Genomic DNA, 15,676 nt, shown 5'->3' with positions numbered 1-15,676 from the left:
ACATCAAAGTAAATGGGACTTATTTAATTATGTATTTTATTAGTCAACTTATTTAGTCCCTAACTCTATGACTATACTTTGAACTCTACTCACATAGAGAGGCAGCAGCAAGGCAAATCACTCTCTCAAGAGTATTTATTCCCATTGGTGAAGTTTGAGTTGGTGTTATTGGCTAACACACACACACACACAAACACACACTCACATGGGATTACAAAACATTTTTCTTCCTGTGAAGGAAAGACAGATGGACACGTGTATGGACAGATATGAAGTGATGTACGCGGGGTGGTGCCACGTGGATACACAAGCATTCTGGGGGGTATTCCCAGTACCAGCCCACATGTGCTTGTGCAAATGGCTTCTTGGTGTCAAAGCCTCTTTTCCCCTCTCCTGTCCTACTCTCCTCACGCGCCCTCCCCCACCACGCGCCCCTCCTCCCTATTTTCCCTTTTTCTTTTCTTTGAAAATGGGGTTTAGTGAAATTTCCAAAATTTTATGAGCTTCATTTGTAATTTTGCTAATATGAATAAATATTTAATATTAAATAACAAATATTCTTGGAGGGCAATTTTTATTTCCTTATTTTGTCGAGTTTTTATCGGAGCCCGATAATAATAAAAACTGCATTTTCATATATATATTTTTACTTCATAATTAATAAAAATATATTAACGTAGTTCGTATAACTCATATTTTTATAATAATAGAACAGAAACACAGAACCCACTTATTGTATTAATTGATCACCAAATAGAACTTAGAAATATATTGATTTGAATGAGTTGTCATAAATTTTCATAATTTATGGACTTTTTAACTTTAAGTTTGCAATAAGTATTTGACCAATATTTTCTTAAAAAGCTATAAACTGTAATGGTAAAAAAATGAGTTATTAGTTTGTAGATTGAGGAGAAGTGGGAATATGATGTTATGGATGGTAGAGGAGCTTTTACTTACATATAAAAATAAAATTAGCAAGTGGTGAGCTCAATCAATTGTCCCTTTTTCATAAATCCAAAAGGGATCAAAACCCTAATTTGCAAAGGGGTATTAGGATAGAAGTAATTAGTAGAGAGTTTTGATCATTCCATTGAGCGGAGTGTAGTTGGAGCGTGGCCTTGTTCCATATATACATACCATTACGAACATATATATATATATATATATATACATGTACACGTCTCTCTCTTTCTTTCTCTCTTTCTTTCTCTCTCGAACATATATATATATATATATATATACATGTACACGTCTCTCTCTTTCTTTCTCTCTTTCTTTCTCTCTCCTCTCCATTTCTCTCTCTAAAAAACACTACTACTAAGGAGTATGCTTTGGTATTTGTTATTCTTCTCCTGATTTTTCCCCATTTCGCGTGGTATTCCCGAACACCAAAATAAACCTCTGTCTCTACCCATTTTGTTCACACGCAGCACACACACTGAGCCAGCATAAACCTAAACGAACACATCATTGGATGCCTGTATCCGGATATTGATAGAAGAAAGAGGAATTCGTTGCTTGTTTGATTGTTTGGTTGTATTGTTGTGAACAAAAAAGTAAAAGATAGCTGGGATCTTGTCCCTTTCTACAAATGCTCCTTCATTTTGTAGCGGGCAAGGTAAAAATACGAATTAAAGTTGAATTAGATGTGATAATTTATTCTAAACTTGGTGGGTTTTTAAATGAACTGAGTTTCTGAAGAAAATTTATTTGTGTTTTGGAAATTGAAGGTTTTTGTTATGTTTCGGATTTCGGAATGAATTTTACGATCCGATTCTTCATTCGAAAGCAAATCTCTTTTGTGCGTTGGCTTTTTGCTGAAAAGTGCTGAATTTGGGTTTTCTTTTTTTTTTTTTTTTTTTGGTAGCGGAACCTAAAATTCACTTTGATTAATTGAATCGGAATTTGCTTTTTGCCTCTTTGGAATTTAGGGTTTTCGGGGTAGCTATGAGATTGGTTACTGACGATGGATTTTATCTAGGGTTTTCGAATCTGATCAGATTGCCGATGGGGTTGGATTTACAGTTGCAATTAGGGTTTTGATCAGCATATTCCGGAAGTAGGGGGATTCAATTTGGAATTCCGAGGTTTTCAGGTGCTTCCCGGGAAGAACTCCACTCTGCAGATTGGAAAGTTGATGGGAGTTGGCTTTGATCCTAAGGAGCTCAAGCAGCATCTTTAAGTGTAAGCATTATTATTGTGCGGAAAGTTGCTTCTCAAAAGGGTATGGAAGAGGACTGCTGGCACAAATACAATTAATAAGACACTGGAAAGTCAGAAATTTTGGGATTTCTGATGAAATAAGTAGTGGGTCTTCTATTGTTCTTTATTCAGTTGGGGAATGATTTTCGGATTAAATTGTGGTGATAATGTGGAGGGGGTGAAGGTGATGATCATCAAGTGCCATTCTCTTAGTACACCTGCCATAAAATCATCCATCAGCAAACTATTTTCCTTTCTCAGGAAGCCCTTTGGATTAACATAGTGTTTCTGCAGAAGTTTTTGTTGCACTATAGATATCAGCATTTTGTATCCTGAATTGGTTGCAAATTCTGTCTGCTCAGTTACTGTTGGGCCTGCCGATTGCAGTTGAGTTAGGATATATATTCTTTCAAATTTGTTGTGTATTTGTGATAGAGAGTGCAGCGTACTTTGTTGAGGTTGTAGACAAACTGTTGGATTTTGGTAAACATTTGGAGTAAAGCCTGAGATAGTCGAAGTGTAATTTGGGCATGCCGACCTGCCCAAAGAGGAGCTAGATGGAGATCTAGTGAAGCTGGACTAGTGTTGGGTCATGCTGCATGGACAGATGCACAGTTGCTGGTCTGTTTCCATATTCGAGCACTGCTATCCAGGGAAAATAATCTAAGAATATTGTTATCTTGATTGGAATTATTTTTACTTATAAGGGGAAAGTGTGCAATGTCTCGCTGCTTTCCGTTTCCGCCTCCAGGATATGAAAGACAGCACAGACCCGAAGACTTGGACTTACTGAAAGAGGTTTGTTCATCTTTTTTTTTTCTGCTGTTTATCATTTATACCAGTCGACTTCCACATGCACCAGCCGGGATATGTTTGGATGTAACATATAATAAATTCCTAAGGTTCTGATTCTACTTTGATCAGTGATAGTTAGAAGCCTAGTCTGATATTTTACTCCTCCATTGGGTAGTTTCTTAAGTATATAACAATTAAGTTTATTTTTCTAACTTTTAGTTGTACCTGGAGCATGTTAATACCTTACATAAAAGCTGTCACAATGATATTTTGGTTAAATTGAAACGAGAAATCAGTGGACCTGCATCTTGAATTTTGCTAAGCTTTTCTGAATCAACCAAAATCACCTTACTGGTCTTAATCATCTCCCATGTGAAAATATATTTCTCTGGATGTGCTTTCCTGTTCTCTCCAGGTGAGTCTTGTGTTTAATGTGGACAACCAAAATCTCTGTTGAGCTATTCATTTTGTTTCTGCTCCATGGCATTGATGCTTGGTTGGTATATCTAATTATCTATGGGTGCATATTGGAGTTTTTTTAGCCCTCTTCTATTTCTTCTTGCTTCATTTAGTGAGACAAAAGTGTTTCTATTGGCAAACAGTAAATTCTGATGCTCCAGCCAAGAGAAAGGGCCTCACAGTACTTTCTGATGAATGTATCGTACCTGCATGTTAGATTTATGGCCCCCAACTACTGTAGTGTGTTAAGCTTCTTGTTAACTGTAAGATCTGTACTGGTTGAATGTTTGGCAACAGAAATATTTTGACTAATGACTAGGCAAGCCATGATCCAGGTGAGATAAAAGCTGGTTGATTTGGAGCTAATCTTATGGTTAGAAGGAGTATCTGAACAATAACTTTGCTGCTTTGTCATTAACAATGAACTCATGATCTGGAAATTTAGGGTACTAGTTCTAGAAATGAATGTAATGGATGATGATAAATGCTGAGTGGTGTAATAAACTAGTATAGGCGAAATAATTTCATTTCAATGGCTTGAAGTTGCTATACTTAAGAGAAACTAGAAGTTTGAATGAATGCACATGGCATGCAAGGAAAGAAAAAGATGTGCTTATGCTGAAATTTGTTTGGCCTTTGGCATCTGTTAATTGCTAACGAAATGGTTGTTGTATGACAATATGTTTAACCTCAGGAAAGCCTAATAAAACCTTCCAACTGGGTAATCTACCAATTAAATGACATGCGGAATATACTCTGTTAGAAACAAAGATGCTCTAAAGTAAGACCTCTGGGTCAATATTTTGATGCTTACACGCAGATGTAAAGAATCCGAAACACAGTCAACTGTAGCAACTTATAAATTGACTTATACCATGCTCGAATCAACAAGTGTTACAGATTCTGCCGTGAATCTGTTGCCATCTATTCATTCAATAGTTCAAATATATTTAATATCAATCTCAGAATAATTAGCAGAACAGTTAAAGGTGCAATTTCCAGAAAGAGCGAAAGGGAGATGAGAAGGAAAAGAAAATAGAAAAGAACTAAGAGTCCCAATCCCAACTGACCCAGATAGCATACAGTGAAGCAGATGCTGAATTCTTTCCAATAAATATATCCCAAGAGGTGTAGTAGCCAATAATTATAGCTTTTAGCAGACATATTTTTCTTTAAAAGAAAAAAAAATGCAAGACACCACTTTAGTGTAGCTTTTCAGAAGCTTTATATCATTTTCATGGTGCCTAGTTATGCAGTCTTAGTTTCTTGTTTTGATACCTTTGGGTTTAGCTTAAAGAATAAAATAACTCTGAGGGGTAGGGTTGTGGACATGGGCGAATTGAACTAAACTTGAAGTCTGGTGTTGATCCATATTCCTATGTGGTAAAGACAAGTGCACATTTTCGTTACAAGAAATCAGGACTTACTGAATCTTTTTTGTCCAAGAAAAGTCTGATGACTGCATTCTCAGATAGGTATTGGACTAAATTAATCTAGCTTTCTAAATCGAGGGGTTTTGGGTTTGTAAGTGATGGTATCAAATGATAGGTATATGATACACATCATGTTGTCTCAGAAGTTGAGTTTGCTGTGTTTCATTGTTACAATTTGTTCTGTTTTTAGCCATTACAGTGTCACAGTAAGCACATGTGTCCTCCGAGCTGCAAAATATGGTCCCTGGAACATGGCTTGCCCTTGATGATACTAATTTGTCTAAACTCAAATCTGATTCTGCTCCAACGCTTTAAGTAGATTGTTTGGCTAGTCAATCTCCGGATGAATAGCCAAGTGTGATAAATGAAGGAAAAAGAATTTTTGCTATTGTAATACTGCTTGTCAGAGTTCACAAAACCGTAGTTTAACATGGTTTCCTTGATTTTTCACCAAACACTTGTGCTAATTTGGTAATTTCTGATGCACCGATGTCTCCCTATAACCAGTGAGTAATTTAGAAACTCGTCGCTTGATCAATTTTGGCTCACTTTGTTTTAGTAATTAATATTAATAAACACTTTAGGTCTTAGATTTTACCAGGTAAGTCCTCTAAGATGTATGTGAAGTATGTGATTGATTGGTAATTTACTATATTTGGGAGCATATGTATGGTGTTAACAGTTGGAGGGCATAGATCAAATATAAACCTTTTACCTTACTATTGAGCAAATTTGTATCACCTGTTCTGCTTTGACATCATGCAGCGGAAAACAGTTGGGTATGGGGTTGAAAATATAAACCCTAACGAGCAATTTGATGATGAACTTCAGGAAGAATGTTGGTGGCTCTTTAATATTGCATACAACATAGCATTTATTTTACAAGTGAAAGCATATAGAGTATGGAATGGTGAAAACAGAAGGATGTGAAAATATGCAACTGGACACTTGATATTGTCAAAGTTTATAATGCATCCATGGTGCTTCTTGAATGCTTGCATATCTTTCAATGACAGCATTTAGATATCATTACTTAAGGCAATTTGTCTTTCATTCATAGACAAGTTATAAGTTTCAACCTTCCAAGCACTTGGAAGATGAACAGTTCATATCTGAGTCCGAAGGGGACAAATTCCGGCTGCTTGCTCTGCTCTTCAGTGTTTGTAGTATACAATGAACCAAGCCCTGAAAGAACCGTTAGTAATACTTAACATCTTTCCAGAGGATGCAATTTTGGTAGTATGCTACTTCTTATAATGTCCAAAGGAAATGTTAGCCCAATGTTCTTGTCTTCCAATCATGTCTTTGATAGAATGAATGGTGCTATTCTCCTGCTTTATGAGGTAAGGAGGTATATTCTTTCTACTAAAAACCCTTTTACCTACCAGCCTCCAGTTGTGCTGGCTATGGGTGTCAGAACTTTTTATTTTATTGTCAATTTGCATTCCAGAGATTAATAACCCAAAATCAAAGTAAAGATACTTAATGCAGTTATATAGCATATTTTTTTTTGAGAAAACTTGGAAAGATAACTATCTCTCTCATAATAATTTATCTAGACTCCATGCAATACCATTGCATAAGTGAAGTCCTCATGGACATTGTGATCATATTTCAGAAGGTATCTTCTTGTAACATGCTTCAAGTCTTTCATTCTCCTATTGAATGACTCCCTCTTACGACCAGCCAAAACAATAAAGGAAGTAAGAGGCAACCAAAATCGCCCCGAATTGATACCAGCTTTGTGAAATGATTATTAATGCTGCTGAAAAAAAGGAGGAACAATATGGAAAAGAGTCTTTGAGATGGAATGTCATTGCCTTTGATAATTATCATTTGAAAGCACCCTTAAAAACAATCCCTGGCGGGCTCTTTTACATATGCTCATTCTTGATTTGGATTTGTTGGAAACTAATATAGCATGTACTCTGGCCTCCACTGCGCTTCATAAATGTTGTTGTGAAACTGAAATAGATAACATCAAAATTTGGTAAACAGATAAGTAAAAGATATTTCATGGATTGACTGATAAAAGTATGCTAGATTTTAGTTAATGCTGGTCTGTGTATCATACAAGTTTAGTATATGTAATAATGGTCTGTGCATCACATAAGTTTAGCATATCAATATGATGCAGATGCATATCGCATAGCAGTTACGTCTATATCTTGTAGTTTGACAATTTCTATCTGTTGATGTTTGATGGATGCTCAGGTATGCATGCTTGTTGAAACACAAAAGATAATAGAGAAATATTGTTTGGCAGAAAGAGATATTTCCTGTTGTTGATGGATTTTGATATGTTTTGATTTTTCTTCTCAGTGCCATCTAGATTATCCAAAAGTGTTGGTATGGGGATTCCTTTTGCTTTGGTAGAAAAATTATGGTGATGACTGATTAGCTTGATTATTATATAAGAGAGGAGACTTAATAAGATTGCAGACATTCACCATTAAAGCATGCAAGTATCTTGAAGCCATTCTAATTTTTTTAAATCATTTTCTGTAATTAGACCAGTAGGCATGTCAATCACAGAAGTGATTCCTTTCCTGTTACATGATAAAATTCTATTGATCTGGCGGAGCATGCAAATCTTTTGAATCGTTTCCTGTTCAAATATTATTAGTAGATACGTCAATCATAGAATTGATTCCTCCTTCCTGTTTAATAATGAGCATATGTTATATGAACTAAATGAGTTATCCATACATCCCTATGTATTTCTTTGATGTCGAAAATTAAGGACATCGAGGAGCACTTTTGGTCTTTCTTTGATTGAGGGTTGTGTTTTTGGGTACTTAAATTCACCTCGTCTTTACGTTAGTTGGTATTACGAAGTCTTATTTTCCGCTTATCATGTGGGATGCAAAGTGCTTTAAGTTGCTGTGCAATATAAGTGGCTGCATAGATGTACCTTGTGATCAGGAAAGTGTTGAAATTTATTATTTTTTACATGTCTATTAGGAGAATTATATGCTTGAATGACTATCCATATCCCTGTTACTTCTGTAATATGGTATAAAACTTGCAACTGGTGAAGATTAGTTTACATGCAAGTATCATGATTGTTGAAAGATTGCTATTGTACTAGTATCTTCTCTGTTTAATTTATAGTGTTTTATTATGATTGATGAGTTCATACTGATTGTTTGTGCAAATTCGTAGATCGTTTTGCATGCCACAAGTCAGTGATGGCAAAAAAATGAACGCCTTCTCTTGTGCAATCATTGCATTTATATTGTGGTCTGTAGCTTTTGTTTCAACGGCTGGATTTTTATCTTCATGATGTCTCAGCTTAGAACCTCGTATTTCTGAATTTCTAGTCGATGTTGTGGAAGTTTATTTATTGTAGAGATTTGATTTTGGATTTTATTTTGTGAGAAGTTGGAACTTTACTTGGGGCAGTTTTCTTGGAATGCATACAACTTGTCATCAAGTTTGTTCACTTCACCGAGACTGAGTATTTGATTAATTGATTGTTTTGAATTTGATTTATGTTTTCTTCTAATGTTAAAAAAACTACATATACATAATACTTCATTATTCCATCAGGTACATTGTAATATTGACTTGGCTTGGACTATGCTTACGAGTCTCATGTTTTCAGGCGAAGCGCAAAGAGAAAAAGCATAAGAAGGATAAAAAGGATAAGGAAAGGAAGAAAGATAAAGAAAAGAAGGAGAAAGATGGAAGTGATGAGAAACATAGAGACAAGAAAGACCGAAAAGGAAAACGCAAGGACAAGAAAGAAAAGCACAGGGACAAGAAGGATAAGGAGGATCGGGGCAAAGAAAAGGAGAAAAGCAGCATATCAGAGGAGTCAACAGTTGCTCGGGAACTTGAGGCAAAAAGTGGAGGGAAACTTCATCAGAAAGGACAAAGCAAAGATAGAAGCAGTTCCTTGGATGAAGGGAAATGTTCTGCCTTATTTCATGGTCAAAATGGTGGGAAGCCTTTGCAAAGCAGTCTGCCCTCTCATGGAAATGAGGAATCAAAATTTGTACAGGAGCTGGATAGGAGGATCAGAGATGATGAGAAGGGTAGAGGCAGCCAGTTGCCTGAGAGAGTTGCAGCTGTGGACAAAAGGGATCAAGAGATGGCAGCCCGAGCTGCTGTCAGGAATTCTTCGAGAGTACTGGCAGAAGAAAAGGGTGATAACCAAATTAAAAGGGTTGATAAAAAGTTGGATCCTCATGTAATGCGAAATGAGTTTAGTGGAAATATGATGGTCCAGAACCTCAATCCCATGGGCAGAAATAAAGTGGGAGCAATCCCCAGGCCAGTAGACGAACAAAATGGCAGAAGGTTGGAAGATAAACAGAAATATAAGGAAACAGGTAAATGGGTGGACAAACAGAAAGATAAAGATAGGGAGAGTCATGGGAAGGAAAAAGACATGGAAAATGAGAAGGTAAAGGAGGAGAAACCGAAGGTAAAAACCGAAAATAAGAAAAGCGAGCAGGACAAGTTAAAAGCTGATGGGAGGAACGATCGCGGTGGCTCTTCTAGTAATATGAGCACTGATTTTTCGAAGAATGCCAACAGTGATGCTGTTAATGAAGGAAGCATGAGGAAAAGAAAAGATATGGGTGCAAATGGTTTTCTCCATGGTGAGTTCAATGGATAGGTATAGGACAAACTTCAAGGGGAAAAATGCATGTTGTTCCTATTATTGGGAAATAATAATTATTTATAATTTTTGTTTGGACCTGCCTGCTCCTACTTTTCTTTCAAATGGTCTTTACCAGATTCTCATGGAACATCAATGTAACTTTTTGTCGAAGTCAATGAATGAGTTTGTACATCTGCAACTTAACCTTTTACCATGCTGATCAGTGTTGCTTCTTTACAGAGAGTGAAATCAGGCCTAACAAATTGCAAAGGCCAGCTCTTCATCAGTCGATAGAGAATGGAAAGAAACTTGAAGCTAGCCGAACTCCCAGTAAATCCTCTCCCGACAAGCATGCTGTTCCTGCTGCTGTTCGAGTTGATAACCGGTTGATGAATGGCATAATTGAAGCCCAGAAACCATCTCCATTGAAACCAAATGCTGCAGCTATGGTCAGCGACCAAATTGCTGAAGCTCCAAAGATCCCTCATCATGGTTCCAATATTTTGAACAAGGCGCTGAAGGTGCCGAAGATGGAGGATCCAATTGGTGAAGCATCAAGGAGGCCTCCTCATCCTGATTCCAAGTATCTGGCTGAGGTACTAACAGTCCCTAAGATGGCGGACTGGTCTGAAAATGACGACCAGGAGTGGCTGTTTAGCAAGAAAGGTCCGTCAAATAAGCCTAAGTTGGAATCAGCTGTGGGCGAAGAGGATTTGCGTGTGTGGTCAGAAGCTGTACATATTGAAGCAGCAGATATATGTGCTCTGCCTTATGTCATTCCTTTCTGATGGTTGGTCATTAACTTCAGTCTGACACGGTAAACTTCTCCGCAAATGGTCGGCCTTCTCGATTACCCTCAGAACCTGGCTTGAGATGATCTGGTGTATTTTCTGGCCATTTGGCTTTTCCACACTAGCCGACACCGCTCTGGTGCAATGTTGGCCATCGGTATTCACTTGCCTTCCGATCCAAACTAATCATCATGTGCCGGTGTTGTGTCTCCGAGAGTTTGGAATGATTTGGATGCTGGGGACAGACTTCGATCGGTATGGGACGTGGTACTTGAGATGAAATTTAGAAGTATCGGCATGACCACGAAGACGGATAAAAAAGCTTCTGCAAATGATTATTATATTGCATAAAGCTGATGTATTCCTTTCTAAATGAGTGTAAGTGTAGCTCTAGTTTCACATTACCACAATTTTGATTTTGTAACATAGTACTCTTATTTACATGAAATGTAAGATAGAGGGAAAAAGGGAGGGGTTAGCTCCATTCATTTCATTAACTGGGATGTAATTGTTGTTTATAAGTCCCATTCGGCTTCTATGGCATATGATTATCATCATGTTCATGTCTTGCAAAATTTTAGCTGCATTATTAACTGCTGCAGGCTTCAGTAATCTCACAGAAAAATGAGTCTTTACTTTTAGCAAATGTGGAGAAACTTCACATCTTTTCCCAGTAATGATCATTAGAAACATGAAGCTGCAGAAAAGCCCTCCATATATCAGATTGATACAATTTTTGTTTATCTTGATGAAAGTTGATATCCGTTTCTCAAAGGACAACATTAGCATATTGCCTTTGAACAATTGATGAGTGTGCCCGTTACTTGGGAGAATTATCTGTTTACAACTGATCATCTTTTCATTTGGGTATGGATAAAAAACACTGATCTCAGCAAAAATATTACATGAATTATAATTTTACCTTTCATTTAATATTTTTCTAGTATGTTTTTTTATATTTGTAAAGGATAAATATAATATATATAAAGTCACAAGGGTGTAATAAAATAATATTTTATAATTATAGCAATGTGGATAAAAGGTAGTCATTTATAAATGAAAAGACTAGTCTTTTCTTTTTTTTTTTTTTGGGACTTTTTATATATAAGGTAAGGTGTATCCTATTGTTGCATCTATTTTTTGAAGTATTAGATGTAATACTCGAACAAGATATTTTTAAGAAATAAATGCAACAATGATATTAACTTCACTTCATATATCGAAAATATAAAAAAGTACAAAAAGATGAATAGTTTTCCATTCATAGACTGTTTTTTGTATAATGGCTATTATTTGTGAATAATAATTCATTACAATTACATCTTTTTGATCATTATATATATTATGTTACCTGTACAAATATAAAAATACTATAGAAAAATATTGAATGAAGGATTACATCAGAATTTATGTATTTTTTCGCTAACATCAATTTTCCATCCAAATTCTAATGAAGGAAGTCAGTTGTAAACGAAAAATTTTCGAAAATAATGTAAATATAATTTGATTTTTTTTGAAAAAATTCGTATTTCACATTTTTATAGAGAGTTTAAGTGTAAATTAAGTTTGTTTAATATGGTAATTGGACTAAACTCTCAGGTTAACTTTATTTAACAAGAAAAGAAAAAAAAAACAAAACCGCATACTATGTAATAAATCCAAAATCTTGTGACTTTAGGCTTAGCATTATGAATCATGGCATTCCCCAATGTTTAGGCAAATTCAGGTGCTGACTCAGTGCTATCAACCAACATTCTCCATTCGGATGATGATATCAAACCAACACATCTATTCAATATTTATATTATACATAATAATATGAATTCATAATTTTTTCTATTGTGAAAAGATATTTATATTCTTATTTAAGTAAATTTTAATAATAAATACAGTTAATTACACTTAAATCTCATTTTGAAAATATAAAATTATATTTTTTCCTTAAAAAATTTTAAATTTATACTTACACCCCTTCCCAAAATTCTCTTGTTTACACCCTGGACTCTTTCAATTAGGATTTTGGATGAAAATTGATGATGTCATCGAAAAATTATATAAATTTTTAATTTTACCCTTCATTTAATATTTTTGTCAAGCTTCCGTTCATCCGGCTCAACACCATCGGGCGCCGATAGGGCTACAAGATGGGCGAGAGAGAGTTTGAGTCGAGGGAAAAATTATTTTGGAAGGCCCTTTTTCAATAATAATAGAATATAGATATCAAATGTAGAGTTTAAAAAAAAAAAAACAAAGAAAAAGAAAACAAAGAACACAATCTTCATCAGTCATGCATCTTTAAGAATTATAGTAAATATAATTATGTTATTTAGGTCCCCCACACGTTTGGTTTTAATTTTAACACATTTGATCTTAGATTGATAAATTTGGTTCTCCCTAAATTGTTTGCCCAAAAAATCTTGTCAGAAATAGACACATGATCAGTATCATGTGACCGATTAGACTTCTTCTGTTGAAAATAAATTTTCTTTATATTTTAGAGATTTAATGAGGCGGGGAAAAAAGAGGTACCTAGGCGTCTATTGCCGGTAAGACATTCCGTCAGAAAATTAGAAAGGACCATATTTACCAATCCAGAACCAAATGTGTGTGTCCCAATACCTAAGTTGTGAGGTTCAAGACTACATGTGTGAGACCGTAAATCAAACGTGTCAAAATTAAAACCAAATATACAAAACAAAATTTAAAGTACAAGACTATATTTATAATTACTAAATACTAAATATGTTTTGCAGGACCAAAATTATAATTCCATTTATTATTCCTTTATCCTATTTTCTTTCCTTATCAAGTTATTGAACCCAAGAGAAGGTTAAGTCATGAACACATATTTTCATGACAATTTTGTCAAGTCAACCCCATGCCTTAGACATATGGACTTGGTCTATAAGCTTATCCTTTTGTCCACCCATAAACTACTTCAACTAAATGCATTATTTGTCGTTTAGGGACAGTTCAATGGTTATATTATATAAATTTTAATTAAAACATATCTATAATATATAAAATTAAAATCTTTATATGAGAAAAATTATTTTTTGGTTTGTCAAAAAATCTTTACATGGGAAAAATTATTTTTTGGTTTGTCAAAATATGCCCAATATTAATGAAATGTAGTTCTTTGGTGGCCTACAATTTTAATTTTTGATTCAAAAAATGACATGACATGCTAATTAAATATTCTTTGAGAGCTTTTAGTCCTACGTGACTTTAGAAAATATAGTAAATGATATGTTAGATACAATTATATTATATGTATTATTATAATTTATAAAAATAAAATATTATTTTAATACCAATAATAATTACCCCTGCAGTCTCTCCCTTCCCCACCGCCTACCCTCCTCCCCAATCGGGGGTAGCGATGCAGTCGCCCCCGTCTGGACCGCCAAGTCAACGTCGTCCTCCTCTGCAGTGATGACAAAGCCATTTTACGAAAAAACTAATTTTAATTAATTTAATTACATAATTAAATAATTAAAAAATATCATATGAAAAATATTAATATAATTATATATGTACATATAAAATATATTTTATTATTAAAAAATATTTATATATTATTTTAATATTTATTATATTTTTTAGGAAGTTTTTTAAATATTCTCAATATCCCTGCGAATCTTGTATCTTTTTCTATAATATAATCTAAAAAATAGTAGAAAATAATAATTATTTAATTGTGCTAATGTATAATAAGACAAAAGTGTTGACATCATTTGCAGTGAGAGTACACTTGGGCATGGCAACCATATCTATTTGTCTTTGCTATATTTAGTATGAGATTATCTTGTTTTTACGTTCTAAATTTTTAATGTATTTGTTCGAATATTGAATGAGAGATAAAATATATAAAAAAATTTTGGTATATTTTTTTTGAAAGAAAGTAAAAAGTAAGTTATAAAAAATAAATATAATGGGGAATAAAAGTAAGTATCAGGGCAATAAAGAAATTTCACTCCAAAAAAATAAAAAAAGTTGCACTGATGGGTCGAAGATGTAAAATTACTGATGTGCCCTTACCGAGTAATTATAGTTGCATCATGGGACCAAAAAGATGGACTAAACAATAATTTTACCCTCCTTGTCGAAATAAAATCGACCATATATAAGTATAAATAGCCCCCTCAAAGGATGAAAGAAGGTTATTACTGAGAAAAGAATAATAACGATAATTTCTCTCGTAAATTATTCTTTGATTCCAAGGTATATCAATCAGGTCTTAATTTAGTGATTAAAGTCCAGTTCGATGTATAAATACAGGACCATTGATTTGATTATAATAAATATATAGAAGTTTATTTTACTTTATGTGAATTTATTATAATTTACTTTTACATTATTTTTTTATAATTTGATTGTAATTAAAAAATGTATTAATGTATTCATTTATTAACTAAAATTAATATAATAATATAATTAATGCTTTTATTAAAAAATAAAATAAATTACATTGACACTTCCTGAAGTTAGGCCAAATTACACAAACACCTCTTGCGTTTCACAAAATTACAGCTACACCCTTTGAGAGACGCTAGTGTAATGTTTTTCAGGGAGTTTTTGTGTAAATTTTATATTTGAATAGGGGGTGTAATTGTAAATACGATTATAACCTCAGGGAGTATAGCTGTAACTTTACAAAAAATATGGGGTATTTATATATTTTGATCTAACCTCAGGGATATATTTATAACTACAACTATAACCTCATATAGGTTCTAAGCAGCACCTAAAACGTGGTATTCAATTAAATTGATGAATTTACCAACTGTGCAACTGCTTGATTTATGAGACATTAAATAGAACTATAAATGCATATATGTGACCACCTAACTCACAACTCATCTGCTTCAAATGTTGGATCAAATTATTGTCCCATTCAATCTTCTCAACTGTGTCCATTACTCCCATCATCTAATTAAGGTATATTATATCCATATTTTCTGAAATTTAATCTAATTATAGATACATTTATTCTTAAATTGAAATTTTCAATTATATTTAATTTTTGAGATATACAGAATATTATTAATCCGATTGAAAGTGTAAACGTACTTGGATATTATCGTTTTTTCTGACAGAAAAAAAGAGAAAATATTAAATAAAATTTGACAAAAATATCCAAAATTAGATAATAACATGTAGCACCCACTTTGTTTCTTATCCGTGTCTCTATGGATTGTCTCCCTCATGCGGCCAACTTTAGTTGTCTTTTCGTCTCTTCGTTGCTGGTAATCTTCACTTTAAAGTAGTGCAATACGAGTGAAGTGACCAGAGATATCTTCTCTGAAGTTTGGTTCGAGGAGTATTTTAGCTTAAACAAATAATCAAATTATAGTCAAAATGTTATAAGGATTACGTTT

General features: G+C 34.0%; 1 protein-coding gene across 2 annotated transcripts; it reads left to right on the top strand.

Moving 5' to 3' along the window:
* On the top strand, window positions 1,257-10,852 carry LOC105166526 (DNA ligase 1). Of its 2 annotated transcripts, none has more exons than XM_011085906.2 (4): window positions 1,257-1,621; window positions 1,985-3,003; window positions 8,500-9,502; window positions 9,745-10,852. In XM_011085906.2, the coding sequence occupies exons 2-4, from the start codon at window positions 2,926-2,928 to the stop codon at window positions 10,290-10,292; spliced, it is 1,629 nt and encodes a 542-aa protein (XP_011084208.1). In that variant the 5' UTR covers window positions 1,257-1,621; window positions 1,985-2,925; the 3' UTR covers window positions 10,293-10,852. The 2 variants fall into 2 exon arrangements, with proteins under 2 accessions (XP_011084208.1, XP_011084209.1); XM_011085907.2 differs by having other exon boundaries at window positions 1,935-3,003.

The sequence above is a fragment of the Sesamum indicum genome, linkage group LG7 (assembly GCF_000512975.1).
Source record: "Sesamum indicum cultivar Zhongzhi No. 13 linkage group LG7, S_indicum_v1.0, whole genome shotgun sequence".
Taxonomy (NCBI): Eukaryota; Viridiplantae; Streptophyta; class Magnoliopsida; order Lamiales; family Pedaliaceae; genus Sesamum; species Sesamum indicum.
The sequence above is the reverse complement of the archived record's forward strand: the minus strand, read 5'-3'. Positions and strand labels throughout refer to the sequence as shown.